Source organism: Anser cygnoides, chromosome 1 (genome assembly GCF_040182565.1).
Source record: "Anser cygnoides isolate HZ-2024a breed goose chromosome 1, Taihu_goose_T2T_genome, whole genome shotgun sequence".
Taxonomy (NCBI): domain Eukaryota; kingdom Metazoa; phylum Chordata; class Aves; order Anseriformes; family Anatidae; genus Anser; species Anser cygnoides.
Genome location: NC_089873.1, coordinates 110,520,530 through 110,539,621, shown reverse-complemented (window position 1 = coordinate 110,539,621; position 19,092 = coordinate 110,520,530). Strand labels below are relative to the sequence as shown.

At 39.7% G+C, this 19,092-nt stretch overlaps 1 protein-coding gene across 4 annotated transcripts in view; it reads left to right on the top strand.

The window, feature by feature from the left end:
* The window catches only part of APP (amyloid beta precursor protein), a 222,842-nt gene that overhangs the window by 102,896 nt on the left and 100,854 nt on the right, over window positions 1-19,092 (top strand). For all 4 annotated transcript variants that reach the window (XM_066977765.1, XM_066977760.1, XM_066977753.1 and 1 more), the window contains exon 6: window positions 17,557-17,762. In XM_066977765.1, coding sequence (XP_066833866.1) covers window positions 17,557-17,762 — 206 coding nt within the window. The remainder of the gene's footprint in view (window positions 1-17,556; window positions 17,763-19,092) is intronic.

Below are 19,092 nucleotides of genomic sequence, written 5' to 3'. Positions count from 1 at the left end.
TGTTCCCTCCCTCCCTCCTTCCCTTCTTCCCCCCTCCCCCTACATAAAACCTTATTGCTAATACAGTTTTTGCACTTTCTACGTCTTCATCTTTTTTTTTTTCAGTGAGAAGTATTGCTGCATTTATAACAAAAGTGCTTAATTACATAATTTCTTGACTTCTAAATGACAAATACTGTTCTCTAAGGTGCTTCATGTGGAGTCTGGAGGCACTGCAGCAGATACTCATTTGACAAATGTTGGAGAGTTCGAAATGCTTTCATTTATTCTAGGTGTTACCTATGTGTCTTTACTACCATAAGAATATTTTTCTGCTATTGCTAAGTGTGACACAAAAGAAAATCTGTTTTAATGTCTAGCCTTTGACAATAAGACTAATTAGTATGCTACAGCTAGATGGAGTGGAGAGGTTTCCTTTGCAAGACAGCCGTAGGCAGGAAAAGGACTTGGCTATAGCATGCTCATCTTTACCCCTTAGCATCTCCTGCGCACACAGGCTAATTTTGAGCCAAATGTGGGTTGTGACTGTTGTGATTGAGCGGTCCAGTCCTGTCAAGACCTTTTCATATCACTCAATTGAGTGCCTTAGGCAGCAGCTGTGAGAGCAATGAGCAATTTTATGTCCTTGCAACTGAATTCAAACGACTACTTCAAGATGGTTTTCTTCATAAAATCAAGGTCTACGTTCAAATTTTATTTGTGCTCCGTAGACTTTGATCACTTCATACTGTGCTAAAAAGAAAAGGAACCACTTCTTAGGTGATGATACTGTGTCTTTTGCAAATAGTGATACAAAATCGAAAATTTGAGACAGATTACAAGCATTTTCAAGGAGAAGCATGGAAATAAACTGGGACCAAATGAAGTGAATAATGCAGAAAGTTAATAGGTCTGCATTGTGTGAGTTTGGACTTTTTTAATAACCCAGATGAAAACAAGTTTAGGAACAGTGTAGAGATGAAGGACAGAAATTGAATTTCCGTAATTAGGTATAAAGAGAAGACATGAAGACAACGAAAAGTTAGGAACCACTTCATGTGGGCATCTAAATCTTCCCTGAGAAGGCATTAGTTTGTATGGCAGGGAAGGGTTCTTCATGAAAAACAGAATGAGTTAAATTTATTAAAATTATTGTTTCTAGTTTTGTCTCACTGAGTAAATCGTCTGGGCTGTTGGATTAAGAAACCTACATAAGGCAACATTGTGTCTTCTGTCTTGACATGTTCAGGGTTTTTTCTGACTGATTTCCAACAGTTGTCAAAATGTTGCAATTTATAACATTTGTTGGGATTTGTAAACCAACCTTTGTACTGTTGCCCTGTCAGCTCCCTGTGTTTTGTTTAATCTTTGATTGGAAAATGTTCTCTTAGAGTAAGAAGTGAGTGCAGACTTCATACCCACTTGCTTTTTCCCTCATATATATAATATACGACAGATACAGAAATATATAAAATAGATCTATCTTATATGAGATCTCTTATCTATTACCTGGTTTACTTATCTATATAACATATACAGTTATATATATATGTAATTTTTCTTGTATCTGCTCAAAGATTCCTTAAAATATTTTAAATAGAAGAGCACACAAGGGTGTATATAAAAATTTTGGTTAAAAGAGCGTTTATTTCTGTTTTTTTCATGTTTGTCACTGAATATTTACTTTACTATTCTAGTCTGTTTTGTTCCTCTTGAAGCAGTTTAATCTGTGAAGAAAGTAGTTCAAGAATAACTTCAGAATTTGGTATGCTCCATGAATAGGAACTGGAATTGCATTTGAATCAATTTCTGAAATTCCAAGTAACTACTGCTTTTTTCCCCCTTTTTTTTCTTTTTTCTTCCCCTCCCATAGACATGCATGCAAAAAGAAAATGACAGGATCCTTTTACGGGGCACTTCAACTGCAGATGAAGAGCCAAGCAATTTGTAGTTGTCTTACACTGACTCACTCATATTTCTTGCTGCCTCTTCAGCTTCCTAGCTGCATTCAATCTGTGTGTATTGGAGCCAGAAATCCTCTTGAAATTTAGTCATTAAAAAAAAAATAAATCTCATGCAGCAGTAGGTGGTAGTTCAAATTTTTTGTGTGTATTTTTGTATACTTATATATATAGCCATACATATATAAACATATGTTTGTGTGTGTGTGTCTATATATATATGCCTTTGGCCTAAGATGATTGTGAGGGAGGAAGGAAGTGAAAAGCAGGGGGCTATTTTCCAGTTTTCCAGTGCTAAATTCCCAGTATTTTATGCTATTAAAGCAACTCTGTTTGAAGTGTTTACTGAAGTTTATATTTTTAATTTTAAATGGGTGATCTTACATTGACAATGTTTGTTTCATCCCAAAGCCTTCCACTTTGCCCTGGGTTTGTGGCTGGCGTGCCACAGCATTTCTGAAGCAGCTCTTACTGGGCTGATTTATTTTTCCATTTCTACCCAAAAGTCAGGATTTCAGGCTAGAACTCAGTTGCCAGTACTACATGAGTACTTCAGTAGTAGCTCTTTCTTCCAGTTTACCTTTCTGTTGTTGTTCCCTTAAGATCTGCCTGTGTGGTTGGGTTCTGTCATACAAGGGCTTTGTGGATGCTTTTGCCATGAGTGTTTTGGTGTCTTCAGTGTTGAGAGTCAGCAGGTGGTCCAGCCACAGCATGGCCCACGCCTCCCACTGGGGCAGAAACCACCCTGTTGCTGTCACCCTGGCTGCAGGACTGCACGGTTCTCGCTCCTCAGTTTGTGACCCGTGCCATCAGAGTTTGTGGAGGCATTTTGTGCTGCCGCGTTGTCACAGGTTCCTCCCACCCCACCTCTGACCACGCTGCACCTCAGTGGGAAAGGACATGGCTTGCCTCGTGACGTTGCTTGTTGGAAGTGCTTGGGAAAGGAGGGAGGGTGTGCTGCTCTGAAGGATGTGGCGTACCCCCTTCCAGTTTGTGAGGCCAAAAGGCAGGATCCACCCGTGCTTTTGCAATGATGTCACATCGTGCTTGTCCTGAAATAGCGTGCAACTCTGACTAAGAGGTCGCAAGTGTTTTCAGTGGTGGCGTTCCTTGCTGTTATCCACACCTTTAATTAAAACTTACCTTGAAGACTGCCTGAGGGACAGCCAGATGCAGGTGCTGACTTTCAGTAAAGCTGCAGAGATCTCCATTTATAGCTACAATTCAGTCAAATGATCTAAAAGCTCTGGCTGCCCTTGAGACACAGCGCAGCCTCATGGCCTCCTGCCCATACCTGGACACTTGTTAGGAGCTTTGGCATCCTTGATGTAAGGCCGAACATCTTCAGGAGTGGGTGTCGAGCTAAAAACTTCCAGGTTTTCCGTCTGCATCTGTCTCAGACATGCCCCTTCTCATCACTACATATGAGACCTCCCAGGCTTTCCTTCCCACCTGGAAAAGAGGTCGGTGTCATTTATCTCTCTGTTAAATCAGGGAAACTGAGACACAGCGTGGCTCACTGTTGAGGGGTGTGTAGAAAGCTTTTCCTTAGGATATTAGTCCCATGGCTCAGAAGCACAAGATAGTTCCTTAACTTCAGTTAGGCCTTGTTTTTCTAGACTATCTGAATTTATTTTCAAGGTCCAAAATACAGGATTTAATTTTCTCATTGTTTTTTCCTTGGCAGGTTGGGCCAAATTAACTTCGTCTGTTCAGTGTATTTAATGTATGTTCAGCCTGATTTAATGGTTTGGGTAGTGTTCTAAATGTCGTGTTGTAGGGATTAGTGTGTATTATAAGGGCTAGGTTTACAATATCTCATAAACTTCTGCCAGGCAGAGTTGTATGGTTTGTTCATACCTGCCCTTAGGATAGTTAATAGAGTAGATTTTTAAAACTAAAATAAATAATCCAAAGGGGTTGTAGTCCACTTCATGCTGAAAATCAGACATCTGTGAATATTTTTTTTTATTTGTGACCCAAATAAAAATTTGTGCTATATAACATGGTGGTCACGTCGTACTCTGGTTTTGCAAGACTGTAACAGACTGACCTTAAGGGTGAGTGGTCATCTCCTGGATGCTGCAAAAGTAGTTGTTAAAACACTATATAATTTTTTTTAATTTCTTAAAGAACCTTTTTTTCTCCCTGTCAGTGGTAGGCATCTGGAAAAACTGACTTTTCTTAATTGCCTCCTTCAACCATAATCCAAGAAATCCTGAAAGGCTTTTAAAACCAGCCTTTTTTTTTCCTAATGGTGAAAGCAGAATAGTATGTGTGGCTGTTACACTGAATTGTTTCCAGGTGAGACCCTATGCTTTTAATTGTCAGTTTTGTTAGAGCATTTGGGGAAGAGGAGTCACAGGGGCTGACAAAATTGCTTTGCTGAATAATTTTACAAGGATTCTCATTTGACACGGAGGAACTGTACATTTCGTTTCTTTCACTTTCTTGCTCTTTTTATGTGTTTATGACACAAGTTGTACAAAGATGTCAATACATGTTTTACCTACTGTCTTCCCTTCTTAAATGCCTGCAAGTTAACCTGAACATCAAATGAGCTACAATCGAAATTCTCTGGAGTGTTGTCATCAAATCAGACTGTCACAAGGTGCATTTAAATTGGCCACAGTCATAAAGTGCCCTGACCTGATGCAGTAACACACTAAGTCCTCGTGGTATGTTACGCTGCTGACTTGACATAAATTAGGCAGGCCAGACAAGCAATTTGGATGTCTGCCTGCGGAAATATTTATGAAAAATTCCCGAGTCTAAACAGTGACACATAGCAAGCAAATTTAATAGGTAAAAGGTGATGAGTATACAAGAGTCAGTATAGTAATTTTTAAAGTCAATTTTATGGGCTTTTGCCGTTGCTATAATGGGAAAATTGTCTTCCCTTTTGTAAGTGTAACTCTGACTAGCTCCTGCTTAACTCCCTTTGTCTGGGTCTCGTAGCATCACGGAGCAGTGGGAGATTTCATACAAGCCAGAGCCATGTAGCAGCCGATGTTTTAGTTGTGATATGGAGCTGCAGATGGTCTGGCTGCTCTTTACTGTTCTCTGTACTTGGGCTGTTCGTCTACAAGGACTATCCAAAACATGAAATCCTCTTGTCCCTTTTCTCCCCTTTACATCTCCCTTTGTCCTCCTCACCCTTGTTTCTCCTGCTCATCTCTTCACATACACGCAGATCCATCCATCCATCCATCTATCCATCCATCCATCCGGAAAATGCTTTCAGAAATACAGCAGGAAAGACGAACCTTTCGAGGGATTGTTTAACAGGGACGTATTTCTGCTCTTTGCGTATTAGTTAATGAGGGAGATCTTGGTTACTTTTTTTTAATATTCCTTATCTACAAATCCTGCCAGTACTTCACTCTCTTTGGCATTTGAACTAAAGCTGGAAGAAACAAACACAGCTCCAACATGGAGAAAAGCTCGTTTGACAAAACTGGAAGGTGCAAGTGGTGGTGTTGACACACATTGCTTCCTCCCATTTCAGAGAGAGGTTTCTGTGCTGCTTCCCTGGAGAGCCTTGGTGGATGGGCCGTGGGCAGTGTTTTGTGCTGGCAGCCAGCGGCCAGATGTCCTTCCCCTAAATGTTTCCACAGCAATGCCAGCTTCTATGCACGATGGTACCCCTGTAGCAACAATGGCACAGGAGCTGGAGCATCAGCATCCTCATGAGATCAGGGAGTGCTGCAGGCCTGAGGAGAAGGCAGGCCCGGCCTTCTAGCTGGCTGTGGAGAACCGCTGACAGAGAAATACGAGTACTTTGAGACTGACATTCCCTGAGATCCTTACTGAATCACAGAATCATCTAGGTTGGAAGAGACCTCCAAGATCATCTAGTCCAACCTCTGACCTAACACTAACAAGTCCTCCACTAAACCATATCACTAAGCTCTACGTCTAAACGTCTTTTAAAGACCTCCAGGGACGGTGACTCAACCACCTCCCTGGGCAGCCCATTCCAATGCCTAACAACCCTTTTAGTAAAGATGTTCTTCCTAATATCCAACCTAAACCTCCCCTGGCACAACTTTAGCCCATTCCCCCTCGTCCTGTCACCAGGCACGTGGGAGAATAGACCAACCCCCACCTTGCTACAGCCTCCTTTAAGGTGCCTGTAGAGAGCGATAAGGTTGCCCCTGAGCCTCCTCTTCTCCAGGCTGAACACCCCCAGCTCCCTCAGCCGCTCCTCATAAGACTTGTTCTCCAGACCCCTCACCAGCTTCGTTGCCCTTCTCTGTACTCGCTTGAGCACCTCGATGTCCTTCTTGATTTCTACCAGTTCACTCATATACATGGCTAGCGTGTCATGGCATTTTGGGTCTTGTCTATTCTTTCCTCCTCCTCTCCCGTCATTTTTACTGTTAACATTGTCCTGCAACATCTAGTCAAAAATCAGTAGCTTAACTGGGGCCAGCTCTGAGCCCAGAAGATTTGTCTTAAGAATGTAGAAATAGGATAGCTGGCATCCTGAAGCTTTTGCTATTCTGAAGCTGAAAAAAATGGTATTGATCAAGAAAAAGGAAGGTACCGAAGCTAAATTCTTCATTTGAAACACAGTCACTGGAGGAAAAAGAAAATTAACATTCATTTTGTCTCGGTTGAGTATTCATCTATTTTCAAGCCATCTTATTAATCACATTAAAACAAACAACAATGAATTCTCTTTGATGTAAGCTTTTTCATTAAATTGGAAAGTCAGTTTCTAAAATGTCAGTGAGAAATCCTCCAGTGGAAATCTCCTACGTGATTATTTAAAAAAATAAAAAAATCACCACCACCTCCACTCCCCAGGTGCTAGTAAAACTAAACCAGACTGAAGCTAACAAAGGGTCTGGACTGCAGGTTCTGACTTAAAAGCAGGAAATGACTTGCTTTTGGATGGATAAAAAAAGATTTCCTTTTTTCCATCTGTGCTGACTGAGCTGCAGGCGGTTTGTACCCCTGCAAAGTTAAAGAAACTGAACCTCATGGCAGCAGTGACGTGCCTATTGCAGTGGTGCAGGATCTTTTTCGTGGTGAGCTCAGTCATCTGTGAGACAGGAGCAGGGAGGGATGCAGCCAGAGGCAGTGGCCTCCTCAGCTGTCCTAATAGAAATTGTTCCTAATTGTAAGTCAGTGCTCTAACATGAATATAAGGAATTAAAAACATGCTTATTTTTAATTGCCTTTGGCCCCAAGTTTGCCTTCAGTGTAGATTAACATCAGTGGTTGAAATAGGTGAACTTTGCACTACGATTGTCAATCCCTAAATTTAGAGAAACTAAATTCATTTGGGGGAGTAAGTATTAAGAATAAGCATTCTAATGATACAACTTAATTGCTTTTCTTTATGAATTTCAGGTATCATCAAATTACTGGCATAATATTACTGCTTATGATGAATATCTCTTGAAGTATTTTGTCCTATTAGCATATTCTATACACTGTTAATGTATTTGGTGTCTCACGTTCTTACATTAATTGTTTCTAACACTCATGTAGGCAATTTCTTAGTATTTGGGTAATTCATGATGTCTTATTAATACCAACTTTTTTCCCCCCCTTTTTCATGTAAAGGTTGTTAAAATGAAATTCAGAAAGCATAGACACACAAGAATGTTAATGACTCTAGAAAGACTGGTAATTGTTGGATTTCTTCTTAGGACAAGTAATGTTCAAATGGAATTGATGAAACAGCACATTGCTTTGAGAGGTAATTACAGCGATGCTGAGTTGGCAAATCTAATCACCATTTGAGTATAAAGCCTTAACTGAAGTGATGGATGAGGCTATGGGTGCAGAGAATTAATTTAATTGAGGAAGCGATGAGTAAGATATAGGCAGGCTTTCGTGACCCCTTAAGAAAGCAGTTTGCTAGCTCTGCAAACCACCTATATGACTTATGGGAATGTTGAGCCTTTTTCAGGAGCTTAATGGCATCAGACTTGCCTGTTTAATACATAGTAGATTTCCAAAGAAGGGTTACACTTTTATGACCTCAAAAACCAGAGCAATCAGCAACAGCGTTTTGCTTAAGTAATAAGCAAAAGCTTTATAAGCAAAAATGTTGTCATTTGTAATGACTGAAATGTTGGAGAGAGAGGTTCCCTATATATGTTCATGTAGTAATCAGTTCAAGAAATCCTTCTGATACCTCTACTAGATATTTTGAGATGTTCTAGTGAAACAATGATATATCCCATCCCATTTCAAGCACTGTGCCCTTTATACTTTATAAAAAAAGTTGAAAGTGAGAAATTAGCAGCTGGGTTTTTCAACATGTATTATCACACCACCATGACTGCGCGCCAGTGAATTCATAGCTGCACATCCCTCCATGAAGTTAGCCAGCAGTTCCTGCTCTGTTTTACATTTCAGTGATGTAGGTTGGCTTTGTGGTCTGTACTAGAAAGAAGAAAGCAGTATTAGGGTGCTTTGTGGAAATTTAGGAATTCCACCTCTTGTGAGGCTATGCTATTACAAGCATAGTGTAGTAAAGCATTTTCTGTATTAAATATTTTTTCTTTGCCTTCTAGCAAACGCTACATCTGAATACGTGGATGAAACACCAAATATATATTTATTTTTTCTGATGGAAGAGGTTTCTAATCTTGAATGCAGGAGTTTTAGCTCTGGTGGCATGATAATGTGCCATTTTTCACATGGGATCTCTATTTTGATCACTGCTGAAGAAAAATAACATTCAAATTGTGACTTGAGTGAAGAAAAGGTTAAAACAGTAACTTCTGCCATGGAAGTCTTCCGTTAGGCTTGGCATCTTCTGGCTGCTATGAAAAGCTTGGTACAAAAGGTGCCCTCTCCTTTTTTCTGGCTGCGTGAGTGGAGATGATCTGCTCTGCAGGCGTTTTGGCCACTTGCAGAAGCTGCTAGTGGCAGCTATGTTTAGGAACCGTAGATGGCACATTCTCTGAAAAGCGTTATGCAATGTCTTAAGTTAAACATTCAGAGTTATTACATGCTTCTGGTACTTTTTGTTTGCTTTCCCAATTGTAAAACAAAGACGTTCTTGTAGTTTGACCCTGTAGTTACTGTGTGAGGGTACCAAGGTGGTGAGTTCCAGAGAGTCAAGTACTTCATTTGGTACAGAGTTCACACTGTGTACCTTAAATAAGCTATAGGATAACAGGTTGGACAAAGAGACATTGAATAGTGCCTTCTGAGTATGGCAGAGGTGGGGGGGAAACAAACATGTTATAATAGATAGCTTTTCTGCTGATTCTCAAGCTGGCTCAAACAGGGATGCACAGACAACCTACACTCTGCTGTCTCCCATCACATTCAGTCCTAATGTTCTTCTAGTAACAGGATTTTAAATTTAATATTTATTAAATGTCACAAGGCTCTGTGAGCCTGGTGGATTTTGTGCATTTGTAGATACATTTACTTTTATAGTTCTGAGTTTGTTTAGTATAAATAAAGAAAATGAGAAAGAATATGGGTTAAATACATTACTCTGACCTTCTTTAAAAAAACAAAATACTTCTTGCTGAATCTACCATCTTCCAAAGGAAAATATGAAAACAGTAATACCTGCAAAGGCACTGTTTCAGAGATTAAGCTAGGTTGGTTTTGGAAAAGTATTCTTGCATATCAGTCAGCAGATACCTTCTGCCAATGCACTTGTTCAAATGTTACATGCTACCTCTTACTGATCTTTTTAAGCAGGTCAGCTGTGGAAAAAAAATATATATATATATAATGGTGAAAATTGTACCTTCATGTTTATTTGTGGGGGAAAAAGACAAATGTGCCTCTCAGAGGGAACAGGGCAAGGAATTTGTATTTGCCTTTTTTTGTGTGTTCTATTCAAAAATTAAATTAAAAGATCTTTAGTGCAACTTCTCATGGTTTCTACCAAAGTTAATGAAACCCAGCATATTTTTGCTATTGTTATTATATATAAAGGTTTAAAAAAAAAGCAGTAAAAGTAGAAAGAGGAGAGAGACAGTTAGAAGCACATAATTCAGTTGTTTGATAAGGTCTAAGAACTCAAAAGCAGCCTATATGACACTTCATGAAATAGCTAATTTCTTTTTTTTTTTCTATTAGGGAATGTGAAAATATATATAATTGCAACCTCTGAAGTAAGGGAAAGCAAAAAGGAAAATAATTGAAAGAGACGAAACGAATGCCTGAAAAATGCTAGACAATGTGATTTGCTCATCCTGACTTGCTGTGCAATGGAAGGTGCCCCTGTTCTTAACATTTTAACTGTACTTTAAGTCAGGTTCGGATGTGTTAAATATCACATTGTTTCTTCTTGTTGTAAGATACCTACTTTACTAGCATAGTTTAATCCAGCCCTAATGAAAATAACCAAGGTGGTTTTTAAGCGGTTTATCGTTTTGTGGTCACTTACTAGGCGACCAGAAACATTATTGCTGAGGTACCTTGTGGGTCAGACTTTCAATTCTGTAAATCACTGTAATTTTCCGGAATTCAGTGCCAATAAGCCATTTAAAAGATCAGTTATATAGACTGGGGGTCTGGCATAACGCTTTTCTTTCCTGGCACCATGCCTGATCTCACAACTGCAGCGCAGTTTAATTCTTGTCCTGCTGTTTCCCCCCACCCTGCCCCAATACTGACAGGGATATTGACATTTGTCGTGTAACTCCCTACTCTTGAACTTCCAAGGTGAATGCTGAAATCTTCATTTCACACTTGGTTTTGACTTTCCCTCTTCTACCCCACACAAAATCACTGTGATAGTACTTGTTTAACTTTACTCCCTTGATGCTTGGTTTCACACACCTTTTTCTTGAAGTCGGCTAGTGTACCAAAGTCAAATTAAATATTGGAAGGTACAGTGATGTGAGTGCTCATATGCCCAAGTGCGCCATTGGCTTTGGTTTAACCTTGAGGTGGTTTCTGCGTTGACTCGTGTTTCATAAGCGGCACCATTTGGAGGAATGTGATGAGTGCAGTGCTGGGTTCAAACCTGCCTCATGAGAAACCTCATCCTCCAGTCAAAACAATGTGAGTTTTGGATGAACATTAGGTAGAAAATGCCCAGGCCTCTGATGTGCAGATTGAGAACAAGTTTGATTCCTTGCCCATTAGCTTTCTGACTTGCTTTTAGTCAAAAAACTGGTAATTAGGCCGGGTCAGGTGCACTCATCTTCCTGTTTGGATTCCAAGCATATGCCACATTCTTGTAGTTGGCCTTGTGTTTCTCTTCTGCATTTTCTTCTAAGGCAGTAATCCAAATGTGTGTAGAGGTTCGCAGCTGGATCTGTCCATTTCCACTCCCACATTTAAAGAACTTTGCACTTCGGAGGTTTCCCGTATACTGGGATGAGTATCTGTGCTTATCACTAATCTTGTGGTGGAAACCACAAGAGTGATTTAGGCCCAAAGTTAGGGCCTAAATCACTCTTGTGCTTAGGCCCAAGCTGAATACTTGACAAGCCAGTCCCACCACACGTTTCCTACAGTTCATTAGAGGGGAACCGTAGAGGCTGCAGAGGCTATAGAGAAGCACAAGATCCTGGAAAGTGGGACGATGGCACCTGCAGAGCTGTAAAGGTTCCGGATGCATCCCTCAGCTCATCCCGTTGGGCTGGAAGAGCACAGGCTGCAGGTTACGTGCAGCAGCCGCTTCTCCTGTATTAATTCCCTCAGCTGTCTAGAGCCAACATCTATGGCCTTGTTCTCTGTAGGCAGACTGCGGCTTGTTACTACTCTTGATTTGGTTCTTCTCCTGGAATTAGCTTTTCCCCAGCTATTTGCCCAGTCTTGGTGGCTGGTAAAAAACACAGTGCAGAGGGAGTCTATTTGCAATAAAATATAGTTGCAAAAGTGTAGTGAATGCTAATCTTTATGGATTTCAAAACACCTGTCTTTCACACCTTTTCATTCTTTTTTCACCCAGTGATGGAGCATGTTTTTGTTCAAGTTGTTATTTGTCAAAATCGTGCTTTAAGTACATCCAAATGGATGAGAGTTTACTGCAGACAAAGGTGAGGCACTTCGCCCAAACCAATTATTAGTCCTCATTATATGTTATCCTTAATTGAAAGCTTTGCCAAATTTTTGTCTGAAAGTAATAGTTGCAGACAGAATTCTCCTCGTAAAATTTAGCTTATGCTGCAGTCCCCTGAGTCCTGACGCATAGTTAGAAAGAAAAGTAATTGCTCTTTTTATTTGTATTCTTCCTTTGTCCCTATTGTAGGTTTTTGGAATACTAAAATGAAATTTTAATCTACTAACTTTTCTCTTTTCTTGGACAGCAAGGAGTAACAGTTCACTTTGCTTTCCTTTACTTGTCCTTCAGTTTTGTCTTCAAGAAGTAACAGGACCATGCACAATTCTGTGTGAAGTGAATAAACAATACATTGGTGTCAGTTCCTACTAAAGTGATGGATTAAGAAAATAAAGATATTAAATATACATTAATAAAACTATGGTTTAGACATTGTTTGTAACTATGTGCCTGGGTGCATACTGGCGGGAGCTGTACAGTGGTATGTGTTTTAAAAACAGAAGTATGCCTATTGGAGTCGCTGATAAGTTTTTATCTAAATCAGTGTTTGAAATGGAACTGATTACCTCTTAGGGATGCCTGGAACTCCACTGTATCTGCAGCATCAGAAAAAGTGCTGAAGCCTCCAAACTTCAAATACCGCGTTTCATCACGCCTAGTAGATGATTTCTACTAATGACCCACTGTACTGATGGGATGCTTGAGGGAAGCATTATTTTCATGATAAGGGAATGGATTTTAATATTCCATATGTGGTGAGATTGAAACAGAAGATTCAAAAGCATGGTGACTCCTGTGTCCACCACTAAAGGAAAGTGGTGGCTCTGCTTGCCAGAAGTCTCTGCTGACAGGAAAATTAGATACGCTAATGTTGTATGTGGGGATTGCAAGTATTTTCCTGGCTGCATTCAAGCCTAAGAATTTACCTCTCCATTGTTTACTGCTGAACTGTTAAATTCAGATGATGATAATATGGCTTTGCAAATCTGTGAACTTGTCACTGTATCAAGTAATTTTTTTGAGCAGCCTTTGAAAAATCCTGTCACTGGCACCACTAAGCTAAGGCGAAATGTCAACAATATCTTGTAAACGAGACACTGCAGTCTGTGGTGCTAATAAAACCTAGGCTGGGATGGTATCGAGGGAATATATGAAAAAGCTGTCAAGATGTTGTGATTCCAGAAGAAACAAGATGGACTCATACTTGTTAACCATAAAGGGTAAAATGTAATAATAATAACAGGAAGTAAGCATGTCTGCTACATATATTAAATAAAACTCTTAAGATTTATGAGAAAAATATCAACATCCACATTCATCTTGTAGTTGATTTTTGTCTGAAAATGGTGGATTTATACTGAACGCTTAGGTGAGCGGCATGCAAAAGTTAGACACGGTGTCTGGGAAAACAACACTGTGGTGTTGCTGATGAAGACAAGTGAAATGGTACCGAAGCATTTATCATGACATGGAGAAACAGCTTTATGCACTGTGCAGCAGGGAGGTTTTTGTCCCAGTTTGGAATATTGATTCTTCAGTCCAAAAGTTGAAGTATAACTTCACTCGTCTGTTGTTCCTGTCACGTGCATATTCTTTGTAGAAGACCCAGGACAGTAACTGTGATCAAGTCTAAAGAAACAAAACAAAGGGCAATTTTTCATGTTATTACAATAATTAGTACTTCTGTAGTATTAAAAATTTCAAGTCCACCTCCTATCTTTGTGGCAGAAACACATAGAGATTTAATGTTGTTTATACTAAACCTCTCTTCAAGAATAAGGCTCAAAGTTCCCTTACTAGCAAATTTTGGGGCAACTACTGCAGTTCCCCCTCTTTCCCAGTGGCCCCTGGCCCTTGAGTAGTGGTCTTAAGCTTTTATTGCTTTTCTTGTGTGTGTTGTAACTGTGGGCTCTGAGAAGACGTGGACATCTGCTTGCATTGCTGTGCATGGTTACTGTGATTGAATCTTAGGAGCAAGTGACATAGTGGGCTAGCATTGATTTCTAATGTAAAACTATTGCTGTTTTTACTGTTAGAGCTTGCTATGATATGTCCCTCACTATTGTGTATTCGTGCAGTTTGGTTTGTGATACGGTGCTGCATAGCTGGGCATGATAAAATCATCAGACTACTGCAAGTCCAGTTATTTTCTGGTATTCAGCTTCGTTGAAGGAGAATCTTATTAAGAATGTGTAAAAGCACTTCTTTCCTTCCCCTTTTCTTTGAACAATAGTGCTAATAACGAAGGAGACTAATTCGTCTTTGTAGATAAAATAGCTGAGAAAATAATTACTTTTCAAGAGAGACAGGAGTGCTCCCTTAGAACCTCAGCGTAGCAACACATTTCTGTACAATGAGAGTTTTAAAAACCTGTTTAATAGGGAAATGAACTTGCTAAGCCTGTTTTCAGGCATCTTATTTCTTTAAATATTTAGCAAGGCTCACGCTTCCATTTAGGTATCAAAATTTAGGGTAAAACCATTTTTATTCTGTTTTCATTATTTTCTTTTCTCGTAACTTGCAATAAATTAAATCCTGAGAAATAGTACTCTTGTGATATGAATCTTGCAATATATGTTGCTAGCAGAGATATGGTTTTTTTAGGAATGATCAAATTAGAAAGAATATTCTAGCACAATTTCAAAAATATTTTCAGGAGCCTGATCCTGTCAATTGTTGTAGTCTTCCCTTATTGCCTTTTTTTTTTTTTTACTGTCTCAGACGTCTAGTTCTTCAGCAAGAAGCAATTCATAAAGGGGATGCAGGTGGGAGCTACACTTAGGCATTTACTTTTGATAAATTACTGGAGAGGAAGCCAGGGTCCACTGTAATGGTGGGTATGGCCAAGCAGCATGTACAGAAATTCTCTTCTTTCATCCTGCTCCTGTCAGCATCACACAACCTTTAAAGCAGAAAGCTTTGCCTTGATGCTGAGAATTTCCCAGCAGAATGCTGGGGACTGGCATAACTGAGTTAATTGCTTTTGTGTAGCTAAAAACAGATGGATATTGGGTGCATGCATACAAATTATTTTTGAAGTGGCTTTCCATGTGACTAATTGACTTTCCTTTGTTTCATTTGCCTTTTTTTTTTTTTTTTTGGTCTTTTTTTTAGCTTTATGAGCTTGCCAATATCTGAGTGTGATCATTTATGTGAAAGGAAGAGGAAAAATAATTGCACTTTTTAAAGCATGCTGTGTTTGTTTCTGTATTTTTAGCTCAGGTGAGGGAGAGAAAGACAGAACAGTTTTCTTTAATGTTGAACAGCATATCCTATCTGATGCTCTGGATCAAAACCTGGATGTTTCATACTGAGCACTCCTGGTTTGAATGTCTGTACGTAGCTAAGACTAGGAGTCCATTAACCTGGAGATCAGAAACAGATACTAGAATTTAAAAATCCAGCTCCCTCTGGCCATTGAAAGGTGACAGTGTATGTATAGCAATTATTTCATGCTCTTAAAAAGGCAAAATACTTAATAATGAAAACGGAAGAAATCTATTGTTCAGAAAGGAGTTACTAAGAACTAAGCAGAAGATTTTGGAGATGATGAAATTAGAATGCTGGAGGAAAACCATACTGTGAAGATGCTGAAATTTCTTATCCAGTTCTTTGAAAACAAGAAACTAAGAGAAGAACCTAGTGTTCTTGCCCACTTTTCAGTCTTTCTCATGTAAAATGGGAACAGGTTGTCCCTTTTTCAGGCTCTTCTATAAGTTAGCTATTACTACATATGTTTTTATCACCTGCCTAGGATTCACCAAATGAAAAGTTTCATTATTACTTTTAAGTCTCTGCTGTGTTTCGGGTGGCCAGATATCTTTGGGGGTGAGGAACACAGAATGCACACTTGTGTTTAGAGTCTTAACTTTTTCCTAGAATTGAGTCTTGTGGCATGCAAGATTTCTATCACTATTTCCTAACTTCTTCCTCACACCCTATTAAGATCATACTGTCCTCTTCTTTGCTCTGAGTTTACTTTCAAAGTTGTACTAGACAACATATTGTAAAGTGAAATTTTACAGGCTTAGTCTTCAAAACGAGGTGAAGGAGGCAAGTTGTTAACTTCAAATAAAAGGCTGTTCAAGCATATGCGATGCCATGAAAAAAAGATGCAAAACCTCATGTGTATGATGGTGACAAAAAGTCACTGCATGTTTGAATATTTAAAGATAATTTACTCATTAGTAGTGAATTTCAAGTAGAAGATCAGCTTAACAAACCTGAGACCTTACTACAGCTGGCACTGTGTTAGGAAGCCTTTCAAAAGCCGCAGTAGCAGTCGGTAAGTGTATGGGTTTTGGCCTATTGCCTGTATATCATTCAGCATTAAGAATGATCCCAGCAAATGATTGACACGTTAAGCCACCAAACACGTTTGACAGCCGACTGCAGTATTCCTTCATATTGCCCAAGACTGATTGAGGTCCTTGGGCTTTTAGGTATCTACATGAATTATCATTTAAAGCAGCTGTGATATTCGGCGAGGTTTAGCCGAGTGGTTTGAGTTTTCTTCGTGAGCCCACACATTTCCCTCCTTCACACAGCAGCTCAGTGTAGTACCGTTGGTGTTCACAGAGGCCTTGCAGATCCTTACAGGCCGCAGAGGCCCCAGCAGCGTTGGCCCCGCAGCACAAGTGAGCCGAGCTTGCCGTGCCGAGCAGCCGCACGTGTTGGCTGAGGGGGCAGCAACAGCAGCAAAACCGGGCAGGCTTCACCGCTTGATCAGTGCAGCTGTTGCACAGAAGGCCCAAAGTGTGAAGGGTCCTCTCCCTCCCTGGATGTTAATTCCTTAGCAGTGCTGTCGTGTCTGTTGTCTGCTTTGAGGTGCCCGAAAAAGATAAAACTGCAAAGAGAAGAGCTAGCAGCAGTCAGCTGAAGCATGAGTGTGTGTGAACTGTCCCCTTCCTCCCCCAAAAAAGTTCTACACGTTTCAGACGTTGTCTTTTGAGTGAACCTTGTGGAAGCAGACAGCTCTGTGCACGGTTCCTTTAGAAGTGGCTTTTCTATTCACAGAGCACTATTTTGACAACAGGACGAAAAAATCAGTGACTGTAGAGAATTACAGGTCAGCTGGATGCTTGGTTTGATACTGAGTTGTCCTCTGTGAGTGTCAAGCAAGGTAGAGCCCACAGCAAGCCTTTGGGTAAGTTGTCTCCCGAGTGAGAAAATCCTGAGGAACTCTCGCTTTCATGTGCGTATGAGCTGAGTGCATTTTGAGCTAATTTAAGCTTCTTTCAAAATACAAATTGATTTGTTGATGGCAACGTGAAGCAAGTGTATTTGGAGTGTTATTCAGCTGTCAAAATACAGTATTGCTGACAGGGTTTCTTTTTTCCGTCCCTGTGCACAAAGAGGAGTTCCAGTCTGGCATCCTGCTAGGTTTCTCACAGCATTGCTAATGTTAGCTTTTCTTTTTTTTTCAAGCATTTCTGATTTCAGTGGGACATTCCAGCATCACTGATTCTGATTCTTTTTTTTTTCTTACTTAAAGCTGGGGAGAGGGAGAAGCAGATACCTTCCTGTCCTTAAAGTGTTTCCAGACAAAATGTTCTCACCACCTTGAAGTCATTTTGTTGCTGACATATCATTATCATTTTCTTCATTTAGTGATGATAAGGTAGTAGAAGAACAGCCAGAAGAAGACGAAGAGTTAACTGTTGTGGAAGATGAAGATGCTGATGATGATGATGACGATGGTGATGGTGATGAAATTGAAGAGACAGAGGAAGAGTATGAGGAAGCAACTGAAAGAACTACCAGCATTGCGACCACTACCACCACAACTACAGAGTCTGTGGAAGAGGTTGTCAGAGGTAAATTCGTGGGCACTTAGCATGGGGCTGGAAAACTAATCCTGCTGCTTTGTGTATTTGCCCTTTATGACAAAAAATGTTCCAAACAGCAAAATACCCTAAGTTGCAGCATCTTTATGTTTTGTCTTTTGTAATTTGCAAGTTGAATTCACTCCTCTTTCCCTTTCCCAATACAAGTATTCTTTGCAGGTATCTGGTCATTGCATATGGTGCAAATAGAAACTGAAGAGGTGTTCTGTTTTTTTTTTTTCAATTTGTTTTTAATTGAAGTAACACTAAATAATATTTGACTGCCATGTATAGTAAATAACACAGAAAAATCATGTGTGGAATATCATGTGTATTTGTTACAGGAGAAGAGAGTGTCAGTTCAAAGCAGGAGGTAGCACCCTAGTCCATGCACAACAGAGCAGCATAGTATTTTTAAATGCCACGTTTTCTATGGTCTGTATATGAATGAGTTGTTCTTATATTTCTCTTTTAATAAGAACAATTCCACATGATGTAAATCTCTCTCAGATAGACACTGATTTTTTCTGCAGTGCTTACAGTTCTACCAGTAACTGCTGGAGACGATGGCAGAAGATGAGATTAAAAGCTACAGTAAAAAAGATAGGAGTTGGGACTTGCAGAAGGCAGAGGCAAAATTGCAGTGATTGGATTTGTAGTGAAATGAAGCAGTGAACCATGGTGCTGTTGTTTGGCAGAGCAGGTACAGAAAAGGAGCAGAGGCTTCCTAGCTATGAATTCTCATGTGCACGTGACAGAAGGGTGGCAAGGAGATACCTTGGAAAAGGGCGAGTCTCTTCATTTAGCTTTTCTACTCAGTCTGTGTGTAGATAAGCTCCCTCATCAAAAGTATTAATGTTTTGGTAAAATGGTTTGCAAATATTTCTTTCTAAGGTTGGAGAAGCAGTCTTGTGCATTTCTGTCTTATATAACTCTGTCTGTTGAGTGTTTTGCTCAATTACTGGAGAGCCAGTTCAGTGAGGAGGGGTTGGGAGGAGATTATGTTTAAATCTTTAAACCAATTAAATATATTTCCATATGTGAGCTTTCACCACCTGGGGATAAAACGTCCTGTTCTGAATGGAAAATGAATATTGAGGGGAAAAAAAAAAGAACACTTCACTTTAATGGGATTTTGGATGAGTGGAAATGAGGACAAATTAGGTAGAGCTCGTTTCTTTACTGAGGTTGACATTTCAAAGAGGTTAAGATGTTTAGCCTTCAGGAAAATAGTATATAATAATATGAATGTGAAATAGAAAAAATAGGAGGCAAACTATTGAAGCAACCTTTTAAAAATCCCTTAGAAATATACATACTT